Source organism: Echiichthys vipera (genome assembly GCF_963691815.1).
Source record: "Echiichthys vipera genome assembly, chromosome: 6".
NCBI lineage: Eukaryota > Metazoa > Chordata > Actinopteri > Perciformes > Trachinidae > Echiichthys > Echiichthys vipera.
This window is the reverse complement of record NC_139831.1, coordinates 13525329-13546197: the sequence shown is the minus strand read 5'-3', so window position 1 is coordinate 13546197 and position 20869 is coordinate 13525329. Positions and strand designations below refer to the sequence as shown.

General features: G+C 41.3%; 2 protein-coding genes across 4 annotated transcripts; one reads left to right on the top strand and one right to left on the bottom strand.

Moving 5' to 3' along the window:
• Nucleotides 1-1059: 1059 nt before the first annotated feature.
• fermt3b (FERM domain containing kindlin 3b) lies at nt 1060-15590 on the top strand. Of its 2 annotated transcripts, XM_083915388.1 has the most exons (15): nt 1060-1217; nt 2589-2728; nt 5050-5283; nt 6762-6878; nt 7063-7231; nt 9545-9647; nt 9881-9988; nt 10761-10895; nt 11101-11147; nt 11810-11934; nt 12360-12466; nt 12631-12852; nt 13096-13220; nt 13696-13837; nt 13959-15590. In XM_083915388.1, exons 2-15 carry the CDS (start codon nt 2605-2607, stop codon nt 14136-14138), a joined length of 1938 nt encoding a protein of 645 aa, XP_083771514.1. In that variant the 5' UTR covers nt 1060-1217; nt 2589-2604; the 3' UTR covers nt 14139-15590. The 2 variants fall into 2 exon arrangements, with proteins under 2 accessions (XP_083771514.1, XP_083771515.1); XM_083915389.1 differs by lacking the exons at nt 1060-1217; nt 2589-2728; nt 5050-5283 and having other exon boundaries at nt 6762-6862.
• trpt1 (tRNA phosphotransferase 1) lies at nt 14615-20186 on the bottom strand. Of its 2 annotated transcripts, none has more exons than XM_083915391.1 (8): nt 20040-20186; nt 19624-19705; nt 18889-19058; nt 17003-17180; nt 16660-16716; nt 16448-16558; nt 16285-16346; nt 14615-15646 (listed from the first exon to the last, which is right to left on the bottom strand). In XM_083915391.1, exons 1-7 carry the CDS (start codon nt 20097-20099, stop codon nt 16324-16326), a joined length of 681 nt encoding a protein of 226 aa, XP_083771517.1. In that variant the 5' UTR covers nt 20100-20186; the 3' UTR covers nt 14615-15646; nt 16285-16323. The 2 variants fall into 2 exon arrangements, with proteins under 2 accessions (XP_083771517.1, XP_083771518.1); XM_083915392.1 differs by having other exon boundaries at nt 14615-15612.
• Between the last annotated feature and the right edge of the window lie 683 nt (nt 20187-20869).

The window sequence follows — 20869 nt, the reverse complement described above, 5'->3', positions numbered from 1 at the left end:
TTTCATTTAATTATTATTTTCATTTCAAAAAACATACAAAAGAATAAACAAAAAAAATTGAATCGAGACACAAAAGTAGTTCACTATGACAAAAGAAAAGGCACTGTTGGCCAAGTGATTTCACATATAGGGGCCTACATATCACGTAATTATATTTAGTTGACGGTTAGTGAAGTGTAATTAAGTTATCATCACCCTGAAGAAAAAACTATGGCCTTGAAGATACAGTTTGTCGCCCGAGCGGATTGTACAACTGAAGGCCGGAAACATATGCAAGCTAATGTTTGTAATTTAAGGAAGGTTAGATCATTATTTAAAGGTAGAAGTCCCCCCCTTAATTCAGTGAGCTCATCAATCTGCAAGGACACCAAGAAAATCTGGATTCATTTTCAATTCAATCCCTTCAATCTGGATCTGGGGGCAATGGCTCCTTTGTGACTTGGGCGTAAAGTGGGGATACCCAGGCCCCTCGCTCGGACCACACTCATTTTCAAACTGGACCTTTATTTGAACCTAAACTACACGCCTGTGAAGCTTTGTCACTATCTTGCACAGTTATTTAATATCGTAGAGAAAAAATCTGTCCACAGACAAACAAATCGCAAAATACTCAAAACCGCCTGTGTGGTAGTTTCCACCACAGTCTCCAGGACCACATTTTACCATAATAACACACAAACACACAGGCACACAAGATGAAAATAATATCTTCTGGTAAAAATTTCCACACCCTCAAACTACTCATTGCTGATTTTGCATCACAAAATATGTTCACTAATCAAATTGATTGTATGTGCTCGCAATTCTCAAGGAAATAGAAGATAGAGACAGAGAGAGAAGGGAAGTAGAGCAACAATGTGTGTTGTCTATCCATTCAATATTTCATAGCTATGCTGCTGCACACACACACACACACACACACACACATTGCCTTTAATGCATCACTCACACAGCCTGTCAGTCAAAACTTGAGCCCTTTTCACATTTCCGCCTGGCGGAAACTGACAAAAAAAAAGGAACAAGCCTTTCTTGACAGAAGTGACACAAGCAGCGCAGACACAACCTGCTGCACAGACCACAACCCGCCCAGCCCGGGAGAGGAGAAACTGCTGCACATTTTCACAGAAAACCTGAGAAACTTCTTCAGACATCTTGACAGAGGCCCAAGGGTCCCCCTAGTTTCCATTTCTCCAAACCTTGGACAGAAGAAACTGACGGTATTGTCTTTCAAAGTGTGTGTGTGTGTGTGTGTCTGTGTGTCTGTGTGTGTGATGTGAGCGAAAGGGAGAAAGTGTAAGGACAGAGAGAAGCGTTGAGGCACCATGTGTATGTGAGGTTCCTTTATTAAATATACAGACGAGGGGTCTTTCATTAGATTACATTACTCGACAAAATATAATGCAACAAGTTAATTGGTCACATATCAGAATTATATTCAGAAAAATGCAGATAAAGAAAGTTTAGGCGTCCACTGGGCCGTAAGGAGAGGTGCCTGTATGTCATATTGTTACGCCATTGTGTGCGATATCTTTTAAAACAGATACATGGGGCAAAGACACATTTTAATCCTTAAATGTAAAATATTTAAATGGCCTTCATACACATGCAGTGGGTCTCTGTATTGGCATTGGATGGACTTCTTCTCTTGGGCGGGCCAGAAAGCGGAAGTGTGTGTCCCTGGTGATAGTTCATGTCAGAAACAGGAAGTACTCATCAAACTGGACATCAACTCACCCTTCCAGTGTGTGTGTGTGTGTGTGTGTGTGTGTGTGTGTGTGTGTGTGTGTGTGTGTGTGTGTGTGTGTGTGTCAGTGTTACTCAGTATCATGTGATATTGCAGCATGAGTTAAAGTCTTTTTTTCGCACTATTGGCTGAAGTATGATTGACAGATCATCTAACCTCTTTGTCTTATTTATTACCTAAATATTCTGTAAAACTTGAAATACGATTTTTATTAGTATTAAATCTATCAAGTTCTGTCACATTTTAAAAGTTTATTACAGTGAAAGCATATGTAACTCGGTTTTTCACTGCAGTTTTATACTTCTTAATAATGAGTTAGACATGCCTGTTAATCACTTTTATGCACTGGTGTGAAATAATTCATGATAATTATAATTCATATTTTAGGCATGTGATGTTATTCTGAAATGCAGTAGTGTTGTGTTTGAGAGGTTTTAAAGTATTAACAATTTATTCATGTATCAAAGTGCATAATTTCTCACTTGACATATATAGCCCTAAAAAAACACCAACTTTCGACGTCAGAACATTTATCACGTCAGGCTTGAATAAATGGTGTCGACAGATTAATCAAAGTGGTGTAAAAACAAATGAAAGCGTAACATCACTGATTAATTACAAGTCGTCTTCTTGTCCTTGACTGCTTTGTCTGAGCTAAACAAAAACACACAAAAAATGACATTTGTCACAGATAATAACTCATTTAAAGAGCATTTGTTAAGCAGATTTTCATCAGAAGTGGTTATCAGTTTGACAGTGTTACTAAAACTATCATTTCTTTTAATCTTCCACCTTCTCATGTTTGTCTTTTCTGTTTTCTTCTCCTTTCTGTCCGCTCTGTCAGACCTCTTTCTCCCAGTATGGCAGCGTGGGACCTGTCAGTCACAGTGGAGGACCTGGGGTCTGACGCACCACCCGTCACCCTCAGCGTGGCGTCTGACCTCCACGTCGGAGGGGTCATCCTGAAGCTGGTGGAAAAGACACGTGGGTCACTGTCTGTCTGTCTGTCTGTCTGTCTGTCTGTCTCTGTTTGTGTCAGTCCTTCAGTCTGAGTAAACAGACTAAAAATAGTTACTTAATTTGCATGGACGCGCAAGAATTCCCAAATAGTGCATAGATACCATTAAAACAGGATCTCATGATACGTTCTGCATGCTTTAAATCATCATGCTTTAATACTAGTATTTACTAAGTATTTCTACTTAAAGGTGCATTTGTACCTTTTTATACCAAGCAATAACCAAGTTCATCATGTGCCTGAACACAGCAATCACATCCCGTCCTATCCTGGTTTTTTGCATAAATTCCTGATATTAAACCAATCTTGAAATGTACAAACACATACATGTATCTGATAATGCTTCCTTTTCTAAATTAAATCCAGGTGTGTCTATCTAGCGTATGTTGTAGTTGAAATTGTTCATGGTTTAGTATTTTCATATCTACAAGAAAAGCAAAAATCACCTGACAGTTGATTTCAAAGGTAGATTTAAATGTTTGCTGACTTATATATTTGTCCATCAATAATTCCTTGTCAGTGCATTGACTTTTTAAAACTGGCAAGGAAGATGTAATCTGTTTTGAAGATGCGAAAACTATGACCCTGACGTGATTTGAACACGCAACCTTCTGATCTGGAGTCAGACGCGCTACCGTTGCGCCACAGAGTCCGAAATACCACTGTTGAGTCGAGTGAACAGTTGGACACAATGATGACATTATTTACTTACAGTAAACAACTAACCAGACATGATGGGCCTCTGGTGTCAGGTGTTGTGCCGAGTTGCGCTTGACCAAATCTGCACATTTGGTAAAGCTAAAACCACCAGATATTTGGGCCATTTTGACAGAAGTTTTAAAAAGATTGTAATTTTTTCTGAGACGGTCTTCAATGCTGATAATTCTTTTATTAAGTAAATGAGTAGAATAAGATTTTTCCTTGACATTATCCATGAATTTGAAATAAGAAGCACTGACCCTGACGTGATTTGAACACGCAACCTTCTGATCTGGAGTCAGACGCGCTACCGTTGCGCCACAGAGTCTGGAAACACCTCACATGAGCAGGTCGGTCTAATGGTCAATAAAACATGTCCAGAGGCGATTATAGAGCCTGTTGGGGCTCTGAGCAAAAATTCGCAGGTGGCCCCCCGAACCAGCGTCCACCACCATTTTATTAGGGAATAATCTGACACCAACAACAAAAAAATGCGAAGTGTAAACTCTTTTTGAACTCTTATGTTATGTTCTAAATAAGGATATAAAGGTATAAATGACGAGACTGCACACCAGAGTGTGCTCTATACAACGTTCAAAGTCCCAGTCGGCAACATGTGTGTGATCATATTCACTGAAGTTGACACTATGCTCTGATAAAACAACATAAAAAAAGTAAAAAACATTAAAATAGTGAGTTCAAGGACCAGAAGGATGGTCATACTGTTAAAAGGCTTGATTACAGTACATATATATATATATATATATATATATATGATTATATATATTCTGTTTGTCAGTAAAATTGCTAGTTGAATAAATTACCGGTACAATGATTCAGAGGTCTTATAAAGTGCGGCTGTACCTGAACCGTGTCATCCTGTCCGCTCAGCGCAGTTCACAGTTCGTCCACACGCCACAGATACCCCCGTCCCACTTGCGCAGCATGTACTCCATGGCGTTTACTGATGACACGTTCACAGGAATCTGATGCACGCGCATTGATGAGCACTCAATTGGAGAGCGCGGAGCGGCGCGTAGGAGCTCTGTGATAGAGGAGGAGGGGCGTGAGAGTTGTAATCATTCAACTCGATCTGCCAGACTTGCCAATTGCAGCTTTAATGCTGTATCACCACATCAACTATTCGGCCCCAGCGCTTCTTCAGACATGAATAAATCCATAGATATGAATCTAAACATTTAAAACTTGTAATTCAAACCTATAAATATTAAGAACAAAAAAAAAAAAAAAAAAAAACTTGGGTGGAGTCAGGTGGGGCCCCTCAGGGAGGTTAGGTCTCCTACTGTCATTGTAAACTTTGCTCATTGTCATAGTTTAAAATTTGTCCGCCCTCGGGGGCCTCCTACTGGCCTGGGGCCCCAAGCAATCCCCTGCCCTGTCTGCTGGCCAGCGGCGCCCTTGTATGTCCCCTGGTTTGGATGCAACTTTCTCTTTATGGGGTTAAAATATATGAGGCTACTATTATTAAGAAGTCAGCAATACTTCAAACATGAACAAACTGTGTCTCGCTTGATGACTGTGTGTGTGTGTGTGTGTGTGTGTGTGTGTGTGTGTGTGTCCTCTGCAGAGATAAAGCGTGATTGGTCGGACCATGCCCTGTGGTGGGAGCAGAAGCAGCGATGGCTGATGCGAACAGCCTGGACTCTGGAGAAATATGGCATCCACGCCGACGCCCGGCTAACGTTCATGCCCCAACACAAGCCACTAAAGCTGGGTCTGCCCAACGGCATCACCCTGAGGCTCCAAGCCTGCTTCTCCAGCCCCGTCTTCCAGACAGTGATGGGCGTCTGCAGGATGCTCAGTGAGTCTCGGCCTTTTTTATTCATTTTTTGTATTCATGTCCTTCTTCCTGCTTTCAATTATAATTTCATTTATTTAACTATTTACTTTAATTCTTCTTTCTGTTTGCTTGTTTCGTTTCCTCCTGACATTAAAATACACACATTTATTCTTATTTTGTTGCCCTTGTTTCATTTTCTTCCCTTTTTCTTCCAGTTGGTTTTGAACCACGAACCTTTGAATCAAGCACCAACAATATCTCCTCTACATCGTAGTATGGTGTGAGGGATCCAACATCCTTTCCTTCCCTTGTCCTTCTTTATTAACTTATTTTGTTCTTCAGCCGTTTTGCCTTTCTTTCTGTCTTTCTTTCTTGTGTCAGATCTACAAGCGTATTCTGTTTTCCCCATCCCCGTTCCTATTCTGGTTTAGCGGACACAACCCAGTTCTGTTTTTGTTTCTTTTTCATGAACAAACAAAAATTGCGACCCAGACGAGAGATGAACCTACAACCTTCTGAAAACATGCTTCCTTACCCACTGCATCTCAATGATCTGTTCTTTTTCACACATTCCTGTCTGTGTTACTGTAGTTGAGAAATTTTCCAGAGAAAATCTACATTCTTTATGAAACCACCCCATGTTATCTGTTTTCAACAATCATGCAGGTAGAGAGGAAGAAACAATGACCCTGACGTGAGTTGAACACGCAGCCTTCTGATCTGGAGTCAGACGCGCTACCATTGCGCCACAGAGTCCAAAAAGCACACTCAAATAGTTGTTTAAATGGCCGATAGTACAGTTTATGTTTAAATGACATAATATTTAGAAGCCATATTGCAGTTACTGAGGTGTGGCAATCTTTATTTTCAGAAGAGATCATCGTCTATAGCTTTGACAGAAAAATTTGACCCTGACGTGATTTGGAAATGAAACCTTCTGATCTGATTGTTTTTGTATTTACATGTCAATGTTTGGAGTCTTGATTACAGTTTTGGAAGCATGGGAATCTCAAGCCTTTGATGAAAGACAGTTTCCTATTAAATTATCACTAATATGCAGACAAACAATCAATCAATCAAACATCGACCCTGACATGATTTGAACACACAGCCTTCTAATCTGGAGTCAGACACGCTACCATTGCACCACAGAGTCAAAAAAATCATTTATTCAGAACGATGAGAAATCAAACACTGAAGGGGGCAAACTCATTTTTAAAAATTCATTATTTTTCAGTTTAATTGCCACCTTTGAGTTCTTGAGTCAATTTGTATTTATTTGGATGGACAGTAATAAAGGTCACCAATCAGTTCATGCAAACAACACATTCACCTAAAACACTTTTGAAGAAACGTTTGTTGCTGTTAGTTGTCCAGTGTCTCGACATGTCCCGCTAGTCTGTGTGCTGCTCCCATTGTGATCAGGCTTTTCCCTCAGTATTATAGCTGTCTGTCTCATAAAGCTTTTTACGTTTGCGTCCATTTCCTCTCCTGCGCAGATATCCGTCACCCTGAGGAGCTCTCTTTCCTTCGGCCCGTCGAGGAGAAAAAGAAGAAAAAAGATAAAAACTCGGCTGAGGAGATCTACGACCTGACTGAGGTGCCCCTCTCCTCGGGTACACTCCTCACACTTCATGCACACTGCAGGCTTGATATGCACATGATTTCTTACTGGTGGCGTGAGACTTAGAGCAGATAGAGAAGACTTTAAGACAACAGATTATGCTCATTTTAATTTGCTCTCTACAAAGTGACATCCCTAGAAAATCTGACTGTGACCATCGTACGCTTCCTTTGCAGCGTCCCGGCCCTGTCTGTATAATGGCATGCCTGCTCACTTTGCCGACTCACCTCAGATGGAGGCCATCTACAAGATGCTGTCAGTCACCCAGCCTCCTCCTGCCCCCGATGTCATAGCCAAGCAGTACCGCCCAGCCAGCGTGGTGGACAAAGCCCACATCAACGGCAGGTACTGTGGTGTTCTTTTTTTTCTAAAGGAAAGCGAAACTATGTCTTAACTTATAAAAAGTTTATTATAAAAACAGCAAAGGATTTTCTGCTTGACCAAGGCCTCTCCCTGGCCTCACATATCAGCCTGGCCATCAGCCAAGCTGTTATTTGCAAGCACTGATTGCCAGGAAGAGCCCCGAGCCCCTCCCACAAAGAATTTATACAGCAATAAAGTTCACTGACCAGTTGTGACTGGTTAAGATTATTGCTGAGGCGAACCCTGGTCCGTCCATCACTTCCAGGCAGGCTCTCATTTGTTCACTGCCCCCTGGTCACACGGTTCCTCCAATAAACAGCCAGTTCCTGTTGGAAGAACCATCCCTAGTCCATAAGGGCGCACTCGCACTGTCCTTCTGTACCGGGCCAAAACAGGTTTTACGGGTAAAGCCGAGTTTGTTTGACCAATGTGAGTGCAACCGATCCGCGCCTAGCTACGGCCAGCTGGCCGTCCACAGCCCGTTTGAGAGAGGTTGGCTTTTGTAAAGCGTGTTTGCACATGTACGAGCACAAGCGTGCGCACATGTACGAGCATGAGCACGAGCACGAGGCCTACGGCGGCTCTGACGTAATTTTATGTGCGCCAGTTCGACATAGAAAAAAGAAAAAAACGGACCATTCGCGGACATTTAAAACAATGGCGGCGAAAGGTTCATGTTGGTGTGATGCGGAGGTGGAGTGTTTACTGCAGATTTGGGCGGATGGAAATATTCAAAAACAGTCGGACAAGACGTACAAAACTTTGAGGTCTATGGAAAGATTTTTAAACAAAGCGACGCGCCGCGATGACGTCAATCAATGCATGTGACGTGTTACGGCGTGATGACGTATGGACAGGCAAGAAGCATTTGTGCGAGGCCAACGGGGGGAGAGGGAGGGGGGGGACAAGTACCCTAAAGCCCGGGGCACGGTACGGGCAGACAGTGCGCCCTAAGTTTCCATTTCCGGGGGCTGATCCCCTCTCATCTTAACGCACCTACTGTGAACCTGGGGTTTATCTGCAACATCCTTTAATTGCGTGTCATCTGTGTTAAACTGATAATATGTAAAAGCATGCTTGATCATTTTTATTTGACTTAACGTGCGCAGGGAGAAAAAATAAAACTTTAATTATATTGTAACAAAAATAAACACTTGTTTAAAAATCTCCACAGTACGTCTCCACACAACTCATCCTTTATGTCTTGACCAACAACAGTCTATGACAACATCATAATGAGGAGTTGTGGCTATTAAGACAAGAACCCAGTCCCACTACTGTTCAAACACATATTTTACATTAAAGTGCTCCTGCTGTCCCTCAAAATGTCAAAAATCTACACTTATGATGTGGTGTTTAGGTTCCACAGTATAAAAATCTAATGTTTTGGTGAATTATTGTTTGAATATTATCCAGCTCACGCAGGTGCACATTGTTTGGCTAATTTCTCAGGAAAATGAGAGCTGGTGCAGACCAATTACCCATGAGGCGTGTTGTTTCAGCGGTTAGACCTGTTGTCTCACAATGAGGAGGAACCTGGTTCTGTCAGCTGTGTTGTTGGTTGACAAATATGCTCCTTTTTTAACCATGGTGATTGCAGATGGGATATTGAACTTTCATTTGTTTTATCAAATGATCCTGCACTCACAGGTGTGTTTTCATTTATTTTCCCTTCGTCGCCTCTTTCCTCCTCCCAGCGAGGATCCGAGAGAGAGAGATGAATGATGGAGGAGCCGAAGCTGCCAAATGAGAAATCCTTGGTTCCACGGCGTCAGTAACTGATGACAAGCTGCCAAGCTGCGCCTGACATTTATCCACTGAAGCATTTCTTACAAGAGTTTAAAAGTGTCAGACATGTAAACTGAAACTTGCTGACATTTATTTTGATCTCCTAAGTTTAAAATATGAGCTGTGGATACATTTTATTTATTTTATACCAGACAACATTCTCTCAGAGTGTATATTTGGTTGCAGTGATAATAGTGACAAAGATATGAATCAGTTTCCACATCCTCGATTTCTTCCTCACAAAACACTAAAGCTATCACAACAATGAATGTACGTAATATCTTTACCGTTTTAAACTGAACTTATTGTCATACACTCACAACTTTATCATCGCTTAACTCAACAGCTGAATAAATCGTGCCATGTGTGGAGGCATTTGTGTTGGCCGCCAGCCCACCAAGGGATGGGGTGTATGACAATGTTTGAAAACCCAATATCAACATCTGAAAATGTATATTTATGCATGTTTCATATAAACTCTATAAACATATATTTACTCTTTCTCAGGTGGTTGGACTCATCCCGTTGTCTCATGCAGCAGGGCATCCAAGAAAATGACAGAGTCTGGCTTCGCTTCAAATACTTTGCCTTCTATGATGTAGAGCCCAAGGTGTGTGTGTGTGTGTGTGTGTGTGTGTGTGTGTGTGTGTGTGTGTGTGTGTGTGTGTGTGTGTGTGTGTGTGTGTGTGTGTGTGTGTGTGTGTGTGTGTGTGTGTGTGTGTGTGTGTGTGTGTGTGTGTGTGTTTGTGGGAGAGTTTGTTTTTATAAATAGATAGAGTATGTTTATGTTTGTAATTGCATCTCTCTCCTGATTGGACTTTTTCTTTTCCTCTGGTGGTGCAGTATGATGTTGTGCGTCTGACCCAGCTGTATGAGCAGGCGCGCTGGGCCATCCTGCTGGAGGACATCGACTGCACCGAGGAGGAGATGATGCTGTTTGGCGCTCTACAGGTAGAAAACGCTGCTACTGAAGGGAAATTATGTGTGTGTACAGGAATTAAAGGGAAGCACGACAGGCAAAAACATTCTTTTTTCATGCACTGGTCACTTTTGAGATTGTAGTCTTCTTTCAGACTCGTGAAAGGAAAACGTCCAAAAAGCTCATTTAGATGGGGTTTTTTTCTACTACACTTTATTTGCATCTTTAGATTTCTCCTAAATTCACCAAAAGTTAGCATTAGATAATGCATAGTTTTACATGTATAAGCAAAAAGTTTCATAGTAGAAGAAAATATTTATCTTTTTGTCGGTAGTCAACTGGGGAAGCTTCATGGTGATCTCTATTAGTCATTAGTGACATGTTTTACCCTGTTCACCTGTGGTGTCTACCCTTAAAATGTTCCATATTTTTCCCAACGCCTATTAATAATTTTAAATTAACACACTTTTAAGAGCCCAATAAATGCATCGTTGCATGTTTGTCACCCCAAAAAGGTTGATGACAAACAAAATGTCAAAAAGCCTCCAAACTTAAGCAAGTCGGAGTCTGTCACTTAATGCCATTTAATCTATACTACATTATTTGATAAATGATCCGAGCCAAAATACTGTTTGACAGCAGAAACCATGAAAACTGGATCAAATGAGACCTGTAACTGGCAAACTATCCAATCGACTGTATGATATTTATACATGCAGACCACAGGAGTCATTTTGAGTAATTTCCTCCTTTAACACTTTTTACTTATTGTCACTCTCCTCTCTTACACTCAAACTCCTGTAGTACCACATCAGTAAGGTGTCTCAGTCCGAGCCCCAGATGCTGAGCTCCAGTGCAGCCATGGACGACCTGGAGTCCGCCCTGCAGTCCCTGGAGGTCAAGATGGAGGGAGAGAGCAGCTCCGCGTCCGAGATGCTGGTCAGACAAACAGAACGGAGCAGACAGAGACTCAACGAATGAATTCTTGTTTTCAGACTGAATTCTTCTGCACGCTCCAGTGTTTTTGAAATGAGTCAAAACCTAAAGAAAGAACTGAAGATGATCCACGGAATGACCCTTTTATTAAAAAGGCGAGAGAAGAGTAATATTTTATCCACTAAAAACATCTTTGTCTTTCATCCAGGAAAACATGACTGCGCCCGAACTCAACGACTATCTGAAGATATTCAGGTGAAATTCATTTTCTGAACACCATAATAATAATAATAATAATAATAATAATAATAATAATAATAATAATAATACATGTATTGTATTGCACTTTACATCCAACAATCTCAAACACTGATCAGCCTAGCCCAGTGATTCCCAAAGTGTGGGCAGAGGCTATTTACTATACACAATACACATCTACAATAATACGCCTAATAAGTAAACTAACTAACTGATCATGAAAAGTTTGAATTTTGTAATTAAGTTTGAAATGACCATGAAATATCTATGATTCAATATTTACATCTTAAAACAGAACTCCCAAAGCAAAGCCATTGGATTCAAATGATCTGTTCTTCATTTATCTGACCCATTTTTGAACGTATTTTAATCTCATCACTGGTCTGTTTTTCTTCATGTTGATATTGGGTTGGATATTGTGAAATCTTATGTATAAGCATGTTATTATAGTGTCAAAGAGCCAGGAGAAAGTGTTGCTTTACTGATTGTTTCCTGTATGTGGATGGATTATTAATCTGCACTGCAAAGAACTGTTCTGCTTATGAAATGAAAAATATATTGGGAGTCAGCGTTGTATTCAAAACACATATTTGTAATTGTTCCTTTTTCTAACCAATGTGAGTCGACGATGATATGAGCAATGTGACCGTATGTTTCAGGCCGAAGAGGCTGACTCTGAAGGGATATAAGCAGTACTGGTTTAAGTTCCAGGAAACCTCCATCTCTTATTTCAAAAGCAAAGAGGAGAGCGTCGGAGAGCCCATTCAACAGATTAACCTGAAAGGTAAGAGTTCATTATAAGGATATTCTTCTGATATGTCACCAATAACGCATCATCATACTTTTGCAACCTTTTTAATCACTATTGTGTAACGTCACTGCTGAGAAAGAACCACGCTACAGTATAATGTCACTCACAAGGAAGCATCAACACACAAACACAGAGCTTTCCATATGTGGTGAAGAAAACAAGTGATCATCTTAGATCAGTGCTATAAACTATGTGAGGGCTCTTCTTAAAAAACAAGTCTGGAAAAGGAAATGAAGCATTAATAAAAAAGGAATAAATCACAAATGCAGGTGACAACATGAACACAGACAATAAAATGTGAGTGTCATTACTCAAGAGGTCAGAGGTTCATTTCTGTGTCCAACCGATGAACGGCAAATTTCTGTACTGGATGTTGGTCTGATTTTTCCTGCATACAGGGTGTGAGGTGGCTCCGGACGTTAACGTGGCAGCCCAGAAGTTCCTCATCAGACTCCTGATACCAGCGCCTGAGGGCATGAACGAGGTCTACCTGCGCTGTGAAAATGTGAGGACACACACACACACACACACACACACACACACACACACACACACACACACACACACACACACACCTCAACATCTCTGTATATGACATCCTGTTATTTCGACCTCCCCTATCTCACATCTCTGACCACAACCTCTCTCTCTCTCTCTCTCTCCCTCCAGGAGCAGCAGTATGCTCAGTGGATGGCCGGGTGTCGACTGGCCTCCAAAGGTAAGACTCTGGCGGACAGCAGTTTCCAGAGTGAGATTGAGAGCATCCGCTCCTTCTTGGCTATGCAAAAGTCCAGCTCTGTATCCCATGGCAACGCACCTACCAACGATGAAAGCATCAATACTCACAGCCTGGTGTCGCCACGCTACCATAAGAAGTACAAGACCAAACAGGTACAGGAGAGGTGAAACAAAAAAGAATAAATATAGACAATGTAATGGTCTCAACTATTGGATCCCAATCTCCCCTGACTTCATCCTACTGTACTCGACATTTAGCAGCTCTCAACTCACAAACTGAAATGAACCTTTTGAGCTAACTGAACAGTTCTGCAGCTGAAACTTCTGTCCACTTTGTGCTGTAGGCAGCAAAAATATAATTACATCTGACCTTTTACCCTGTGCCTGCTCCTCCAGCTGACCCCTCGTATCCTGGATGCATACCAGAACGTGGCTCAGCTCTCGCTGACAGATGCAGTGATGCGCTTCCTGCAGATCTGGCAAGCCCTGCCCGACTTTGGCCTCTCATACGTCGTCGTCAGGTCAAGTTCAATTTGAAGCATTGCAGAATCAATGAAATGCCAGTTGTAATCAATTTAGGACGACAACAGAGGGATTAACGTTAAAGTCTTTTGCAAACACTAAGAGAATACACAGATTAAGACTGAAAACCTGCTTTTAAGACAGAGCCAACTGAAATCCAAAATTCTTAAACCTTCCACAGGCGTAAACTTAAGGTGTCCTTTTTATTGTAAAGCAGGTTGAGGTGCTTTATAAGAACTGTGAATCTAATCGCTCAACCCACAGAGAAACACACACTATTCAGAAACTGTGACTTTAAACGAGCCGTCAGCACTTCTGTTCGTTGTGTTGTCACAACTATAGAACATAAGGTATCCGACTGTGATCCAGCAAGCATACAAGTCAGCGAATTGTAACAAAGTTAGGATTAAAGTTTGACTTTTGTCTCAGAAAGGTTTTTTAGAAAGTTGCTGAAGATATTTTCATGCACGACAGGTTTAAGGGCAGTCGAAAAGATGAGGTGCTGGGCATCGCTCCCAACCGTCTGATCCGTATTGACCTGGCTGTGGGTGACGTGGTGAAGACGTGGCGTTACAACAACATGAAGCAGTGGAACGTCAACTGGGACATACGACAGGTGACAATAATCAACCTTCTGTCTGTAGACATTTTTTATACAAGCAAAGAAATCTGCTGTCATCTGAAAGGAATCTCATATCTGCTCTTCCTTTAACTTTGTCTGTCTCTGACTCCTCCAGATGGCCATAGAGTTCGAAGGCAACGTCAACATTGCTTTTAGCTGCGTCACTGCCGACTGCAAAATCGTTCACGAGTTTATCGGAGGCTACATTTTCCTGTCGACGCGCAGTCGTGCCAAGAGCGACACGCTCAACGAGGAGCTTTTCCACAAGCTGACTGGCGGCCATGAAGCTCTCTAAGACTGAAAAAAAATCCCACATCAGATCTCCTGAGTGTCTCAACGGTGAAAAACACGTGGAATAGGATTTTATGTCCCATTCAGACAACCGCAAAATACATCAGAACTGTACAACAAACGGTCCAAACAAGATATTCTGTTCATGTGTAATTGTGTTACAACACAGGTCAGTCCATCCAAGTTTAAACACACACACACTCATGAGCTATTGGTTGATGGGCAACATGTTCAGAGAGTTAAAACTGCTGCTGCTGGGTCAAACTGGTCCAGGATCAGCATGTTCGACACTCAAACTCAGTCAAGTCAACAGTTGCATCAGCCAGCAGCAACTTTTGTGTTTTTGCCTCACAGTTTCCAAACTTACTGACACTCAGGGTGGAAATCCTTACTGTGTCATTGTCATTGACACAGTAAGGATTGACACATTGTCATTGTGTCAGATCAATGAGTAGAAAACACATGTAAACAAAAATAAACTTATGGTTAACAACAAGCATTTATTAAAATAAATACAATAATTCACTTTTCATTCTCTGCTGTCTTCACTCGACATATGGTGGTAATGTCTGTTGTTTCTTACACAGGAAGCCTCAAACTATTTATCTCCCCTCACATGCTGTGTGTGTGTGTGTGTGTGTGTGTGTCTATCTTACAGGACACTGTTACAGCAGTCCGTTAGAGTAAAACCACAGCGTCTGTATCCTCTGCTCTCCCATACTTGGTCAAGTAACTCACCACACATAAGATACGTCTCCAAAAGACATTTAAAGGCTGGATGTTGCAGTCAGCACGTCTGTTTTTAACCAGGATTAGATATTTAACAGCTGCGTGTTTATAAAGAAAAAGTGACAAGTGGATTCAATGTCTTATAAAAATAAAGTATGCTTCCCTAAAGCTGTTCTGATTCTTTAAATGACACAAAAATGAAGAGTTTACCAATTTAGTCCCTTTAGACACACAGTCATCTAATTGTGTCCTGACAATGTAATAACTTCCCCGTCATGTAAGAAAATGCCCTGACTGATACTTAAATACATTTTTTTTAAATATCACGGTTGACTCAGATGGAAAACAACTATTTCATGGAGGTTTCGAGTGTTTTGCCTTCATTGCTCGCTTCAGAACGGATTCTCCTATTGCCCCTCACTGGGCATTTCTCATTCGTCTTTTTTGTGCCTCCTTGTCTCCTCGTCTCCTCTGTTCTCCTGCCTGTGACCCAGAAATCGATCTCAGCGCTCTTCACCTTGAAGGATGTCTCAATTTTTAAAATGCATTTCTTGGAGAGCTGATGCACAGGTGTATCACATGACACACAGCTGGAATAAAGTACACAAATCATGGCGGCAGCTGTCCCACAAGTCCTGTTTAAATGATGCCCCTTTTAAAGCTCGGCTCTGAAGCAGGGATGTCTCATCTTGGTAAATGTCTCCTCGATTCCTCTCCCTTTCTTTATGCCTCTTGAATGGATGCAGATCCTGGGGGAGGACGGGGGGGACATGCCATGATGAACTGAAAAACATAAATCCCCCCCGATAAAAATACCCTAAATCATTTCAAATTGAACAACTGTATTTTCAGACTCCACACTCTTCACATTTTAGATTGACATCCAAAAAGAAATGATTGAAATGGTGGAAGAAACAATGTTTGACAAATATTTCTGACTCCACATTCCCTCTCTGGTCTCCTCCACTACAATGCAAATGGATTGGATGCTTTTTTTTTAAAAAGGGCTTCATATTTTGATATGTATCAATATCATTGAATCATGCATAAAGTAGTCCCTTACACTGGGAGAAAAGAAAGATGGTGAGAAGGGGTGAGTAGACATTACATGTAAGTAAGCAGTGATACGCGCTGTTTAGGACAAATAAACAAGAAAGGTATGCACAGTAAATGATTCCATGTGCAGTGCTGAGTGAATGATATGGTGAGCCTCTAAGAAGTTGTGATTTATTAGGGCATGGTATGAGTTTCATATACGGGCAAAAGAAAAAAATGATTGAATCTGCACCCATCTCAGGTGGGAGCGACTCGAGGAGAGGAGGTGAGGAAAGGAAACTGAGGATGTACAAACTGAGAAATGAGGTGCAGGATGCTCAAAAAAACAAGTGTTACCAAGGTAACTAGGATAAGCATCAACCAACCGTGGGACGCTAGCACAGACAGAACAGTATCCTCTGATGCTACTGCAGAGGCAGGACGCTCCCTGAAACACAGGACAAAAGTGACTTCAGTGAAGTAAACGGCCCTCAATCCAAGATGTAAAATAATCTGAACAGAATGAAACCACATGATCGTTTTTCTTACTTGTGGGTCTCAGTTTAAAGGCTCGGCTGAAGTATTTAGGGAAAACTTTTCCCTCAGCGTCGCCTGCAGTCAGCAACACACCGTTATCTGACCAGAAGAACTCAATACCATCTGTTCAGATACACACATGAAACACACGTCACAGAGATTCTTGCACAAGCACGGACTGGATCAAGTGCATTGGGGTAGCAGTCACTAGTGGAGGAGCTTACCGGCGAGAGCTTTGGGTACGTCGATGTACACGGCAAGATCACAGTCTTTCCTCATGCCTGGTGAGAATGGACGACATCATAGAACTAAATGTCCGACTGACTTATCACACACACACACACACACACACACACACACACACACACACACACACACACACACACACACACACACACACACACACACACACACACACACACACACACACACACACACACACACACACACACACACACACACACACACACACACACACACACACACACACACACACACACACACACACACACACACACACACACACACACACACACATACACACACACACACACACACACACACTACCGCTGATGACGCCGTCCTCCCCTGGCAGGCCTGGGGCCAGGTGGATGTGTGTCCTCCTCATGCGGCTCAGGCCCTGCTGCTGGATGGAGCTCCAGTTGCGGAGGTAGGAGCCATGGACGGCCTCAGCGGGGCAGCCTGGAGATCCAGCCAGGACGGGTGTCAACTCCAAATCCATTACCTCACCACAGCAAATACAACCAATATCAACAAAAACACAGCATTTAAGATAGTTTTTGTGACCAGATTAAAGATATACTCCGTAAGATTTTCATTAAATTGTCTTTGAACTTACTATCTATCACAGAGTGAGTTGAAACAATGGTGATTGATCCTATGACCCACCAATGAAAGCACTTCTACTTGAGTATTTCAATATCAGTGTCTGTGGCGACATTCCCTCGCTAGATGTAAATAAGCCTCCATGTTAGTGACGTTGCTGACAGCGGTTGGTCTGTCGGCCCAGAACGTCATTAACTGTTAAGCTGCGTTCACTTGAAATCAGAAATGGGGAACATCCAACTTCTGAGTGAGGCTTGTAGGAAGGACGGAAATGTAAGGGTAGCACATACACTCACCGGCCACTTTATTAGGTGCACCTGGTGCTTAATAAAGTGTCAGTGTGGACTTCTGCTGCTGTTCCCTATCTGCTACAAAGTAGGTGGTGTTGTGTGTTCACAGATGCTCTCCTGCATTCCTCTTTTGTAACCAGTGGATATTTGAGTTCCTGTTGCCTTTCGATCAGCTCCAACCAGTCTGGCCATTCTCCTCTGACCTCTGGCATCAACAAGGCGTTTGCGCCCACAGAACTGCTGCTCACTGGATATTTCCTATTTTTGGGACCATTCTCTGTGAACCCTAGGGATGGTTGTGCATAAAAATCCCAGTAGATCAGCAGTTTCTGAAACACTCAGACCAGCCTGTCAGCCTGTCTGTCCGGCACCAACAACCATGCCACGTTCACAGTCACTTAAATCCTCTTTCTTCCCCATTCTGATGCTGGTTTGAACTGCAGCACATCCTCTTCACCATGTCTACATGCCTAAATGCATATGGTTGCTGCCATGTGATTGGCTGATTAGAAATGTGCGTTAACGAGCAGTTGGACAGGTGATAAAGTGGCTGGTGAGTGTATGGGACGGACCGGAAGTAGAGAGGTGAATGTGTTTCAATAAAGTCTACAATAGAGCAAAAAATCGAAAAAATTGTCAACACACAAAGTGAACAAGATGGAGGGCTCTGAAAGAACCGCCTCACCTGCAGTTACATCTTACCACCAAAGAGGAAACAACGTATATATGGAGGACAACTTTAAGCTCTAATACACAGAAAATAACGGACCTGAGGAAAATCAGAGTGGGATGATTAAATTTGTTGTTGAACTAGTTGTTAAGATCTTGTCGTGAAACCAAACAAGTATTAAAGTCCAATGAGGGTTTGTCTTTACATCTCATGTTCTTTGCAACAAATGAGGAGAAAAAATAACAATCTAATAAAGTAAACGTAATGAAAGTTGCATTTCAGCACCAGGGTCGGTGCTATTCCCCAATGTCTTTTTGTACTTTCAGCTAACTCTGATTTTAGAGGATTGAAGTGATATTTTCCATTTAGAGCATCTTAGATTTGCATTTATACTCTGAAGCCGGTGCAGTTTGGTTTATTACATCTGTCTGCTCTTGGAGGAACAACGTGGGAGCGTGTTTGGAGCTGTTGTGGGATCTCTGAGTTAATTTTCCATCCGAAGAAAGCAAATTGAAGTTATTGAAATTGAAGCTGGCTAGTCCACAAGAAAGGAAAAGTTCCTAACTCAAAGTAATTTTATTGTAAATTGAATATATACTGAATACAGGGGGATAAAACATCCTGGCATGCTGGTTTTACCCGTGTACCTGTACTGAATGGCCCTGACTGGCTCGAATCTGCAGGCGGCCGTCCTCCGGATGGGGGCGAAGCTTAAAGCGCTGCTTGTCATTTGTGGCCACGACTCTTTCGACGTCTTCCAATGAGTACGAACGGAACTGCGGGTGAGCGAGGAGTTCCTCCACAAACATGAAGCCGTCTACAGAGGATCAGAGGTGACGACGGTCACAGTTACACGTTGGGATTTTTCTTTCTTGTACTTGGTCAGAATGGACCTTACATATAAAGCATGCGTGAACAACCTGTTGAGTGGACAAACATGACTACTACTATGAATTGAATAAAATATAATGAAATGAAATGAAATGAAATAAAATAAAATAAAATTGAATTGAATAGAATAAAAGAAAGTAATATAAAATAAAATGAAATGACATAACAAATGATAAAATTAGGTGAGAGGAGAGAAGATAAAATAAGATGGGATGGGATTGAATAAAATAAAATAAAATAAAATAAAATAAAATAAAATAAAATAAAATAAAATAAAATTAAATTAAATTGATTTAAATTAAATTAAATTAAATTAAATTAAATCAAGTAAAATTAACTTAAATTAAAGATGGGATGGGACTAAAAAAATTTTTAAAAAGTATAATAAAATAAGAGGAGATAATATAAGATAATTAATAATAATTATTCAAGATAATAATTGAATTGAATCAAACTGAACTGGACTCCGGACCCGCTTGTGACCGGCTCACCTGTTCCCATTTGAAGATCCATGTGGTTCGCTCCATGACGAAGAGCATAAGACATGGATTTAGACAGGCGGACATCTCTGTTCTGGAAAGGGGATCAATCATAACACACACACACACACACACACACACACACACACACACACACACACACACACACACACACACACACACACACACACACACACACACACACACACACACACACACACACACACACACACACACACACACACACACACACACACACACACAAACAGTGATCTAATTATAGCTCTAGTTTAAATACAGGGCCATAGAAAACCATTCATACTGTTCGCCATGACAGCCAACACGGGAGGGTCATGAGCCAGGAAACAGTTTCTGAACTATTAAAGAGATTGGGCCATATCCTCATTTCTAGGGCGGAAATCTCTCACCTCTCCACCGCGATTTCCTCTCCTTCCTCTTCCTCCTCTTCCTCCTCTGCCACTGTCCATTTATCTGCTGCCAGCTCAGTTATTCACGCCACGATCTGAAGCTGACATGATGAACTGCTGTGATTTAAATGCAGTGAAACGTCACAAAAGATCACTAAACGCATGTAAACAAACGTGCAGCTCCCCACCTCCTGTTTAGTCTCGTTGTTCCATGTAGGTGGCGCTGTGGCGGTGGAGCGGCGGCGCAGCACAGCACCACAGAAGAAGAAAATGCATTTTTAACCAAGGCTGATGGAAGGAGGCTGAGACACACAAACATGTCTAAGCTTTGGGGTCTGACCATAGACTAAAAAATAATTTATTTATTCATTTTAATGCATTTAATAATTTATTGCTGTATTTATTTATTCGTTTTTATGCATTCATATATTCATTATTGTATGTCTCTATACAATTATTTATGTATTCATTTATTTATTTATTGCTGTATTTATTTATACATTTATTTATGCATTTATTTATTATCTGATGTACTTATTTATACAGTTATTTATGGATTTATTTATTGCTGTATTTATTTATACATTTATTTATGCATTTATTTATTTTCTGATGGACTTATATTATACAGTTATTCATGCATTTATTTATTGCCGTATTTATTTATTCATGTTTTATGCATTTATTTATTTATTTATTTATTTAATAACACTTGACTCACGTTTAGTCCTCCGCAGTTTACAGTAAATGGCATTAGAAATAAAGTGATGGTAAAGTATGATACTTTCCAGAACGACTCTTAAACATAAAACTTTGAATTGTTCTGTGGC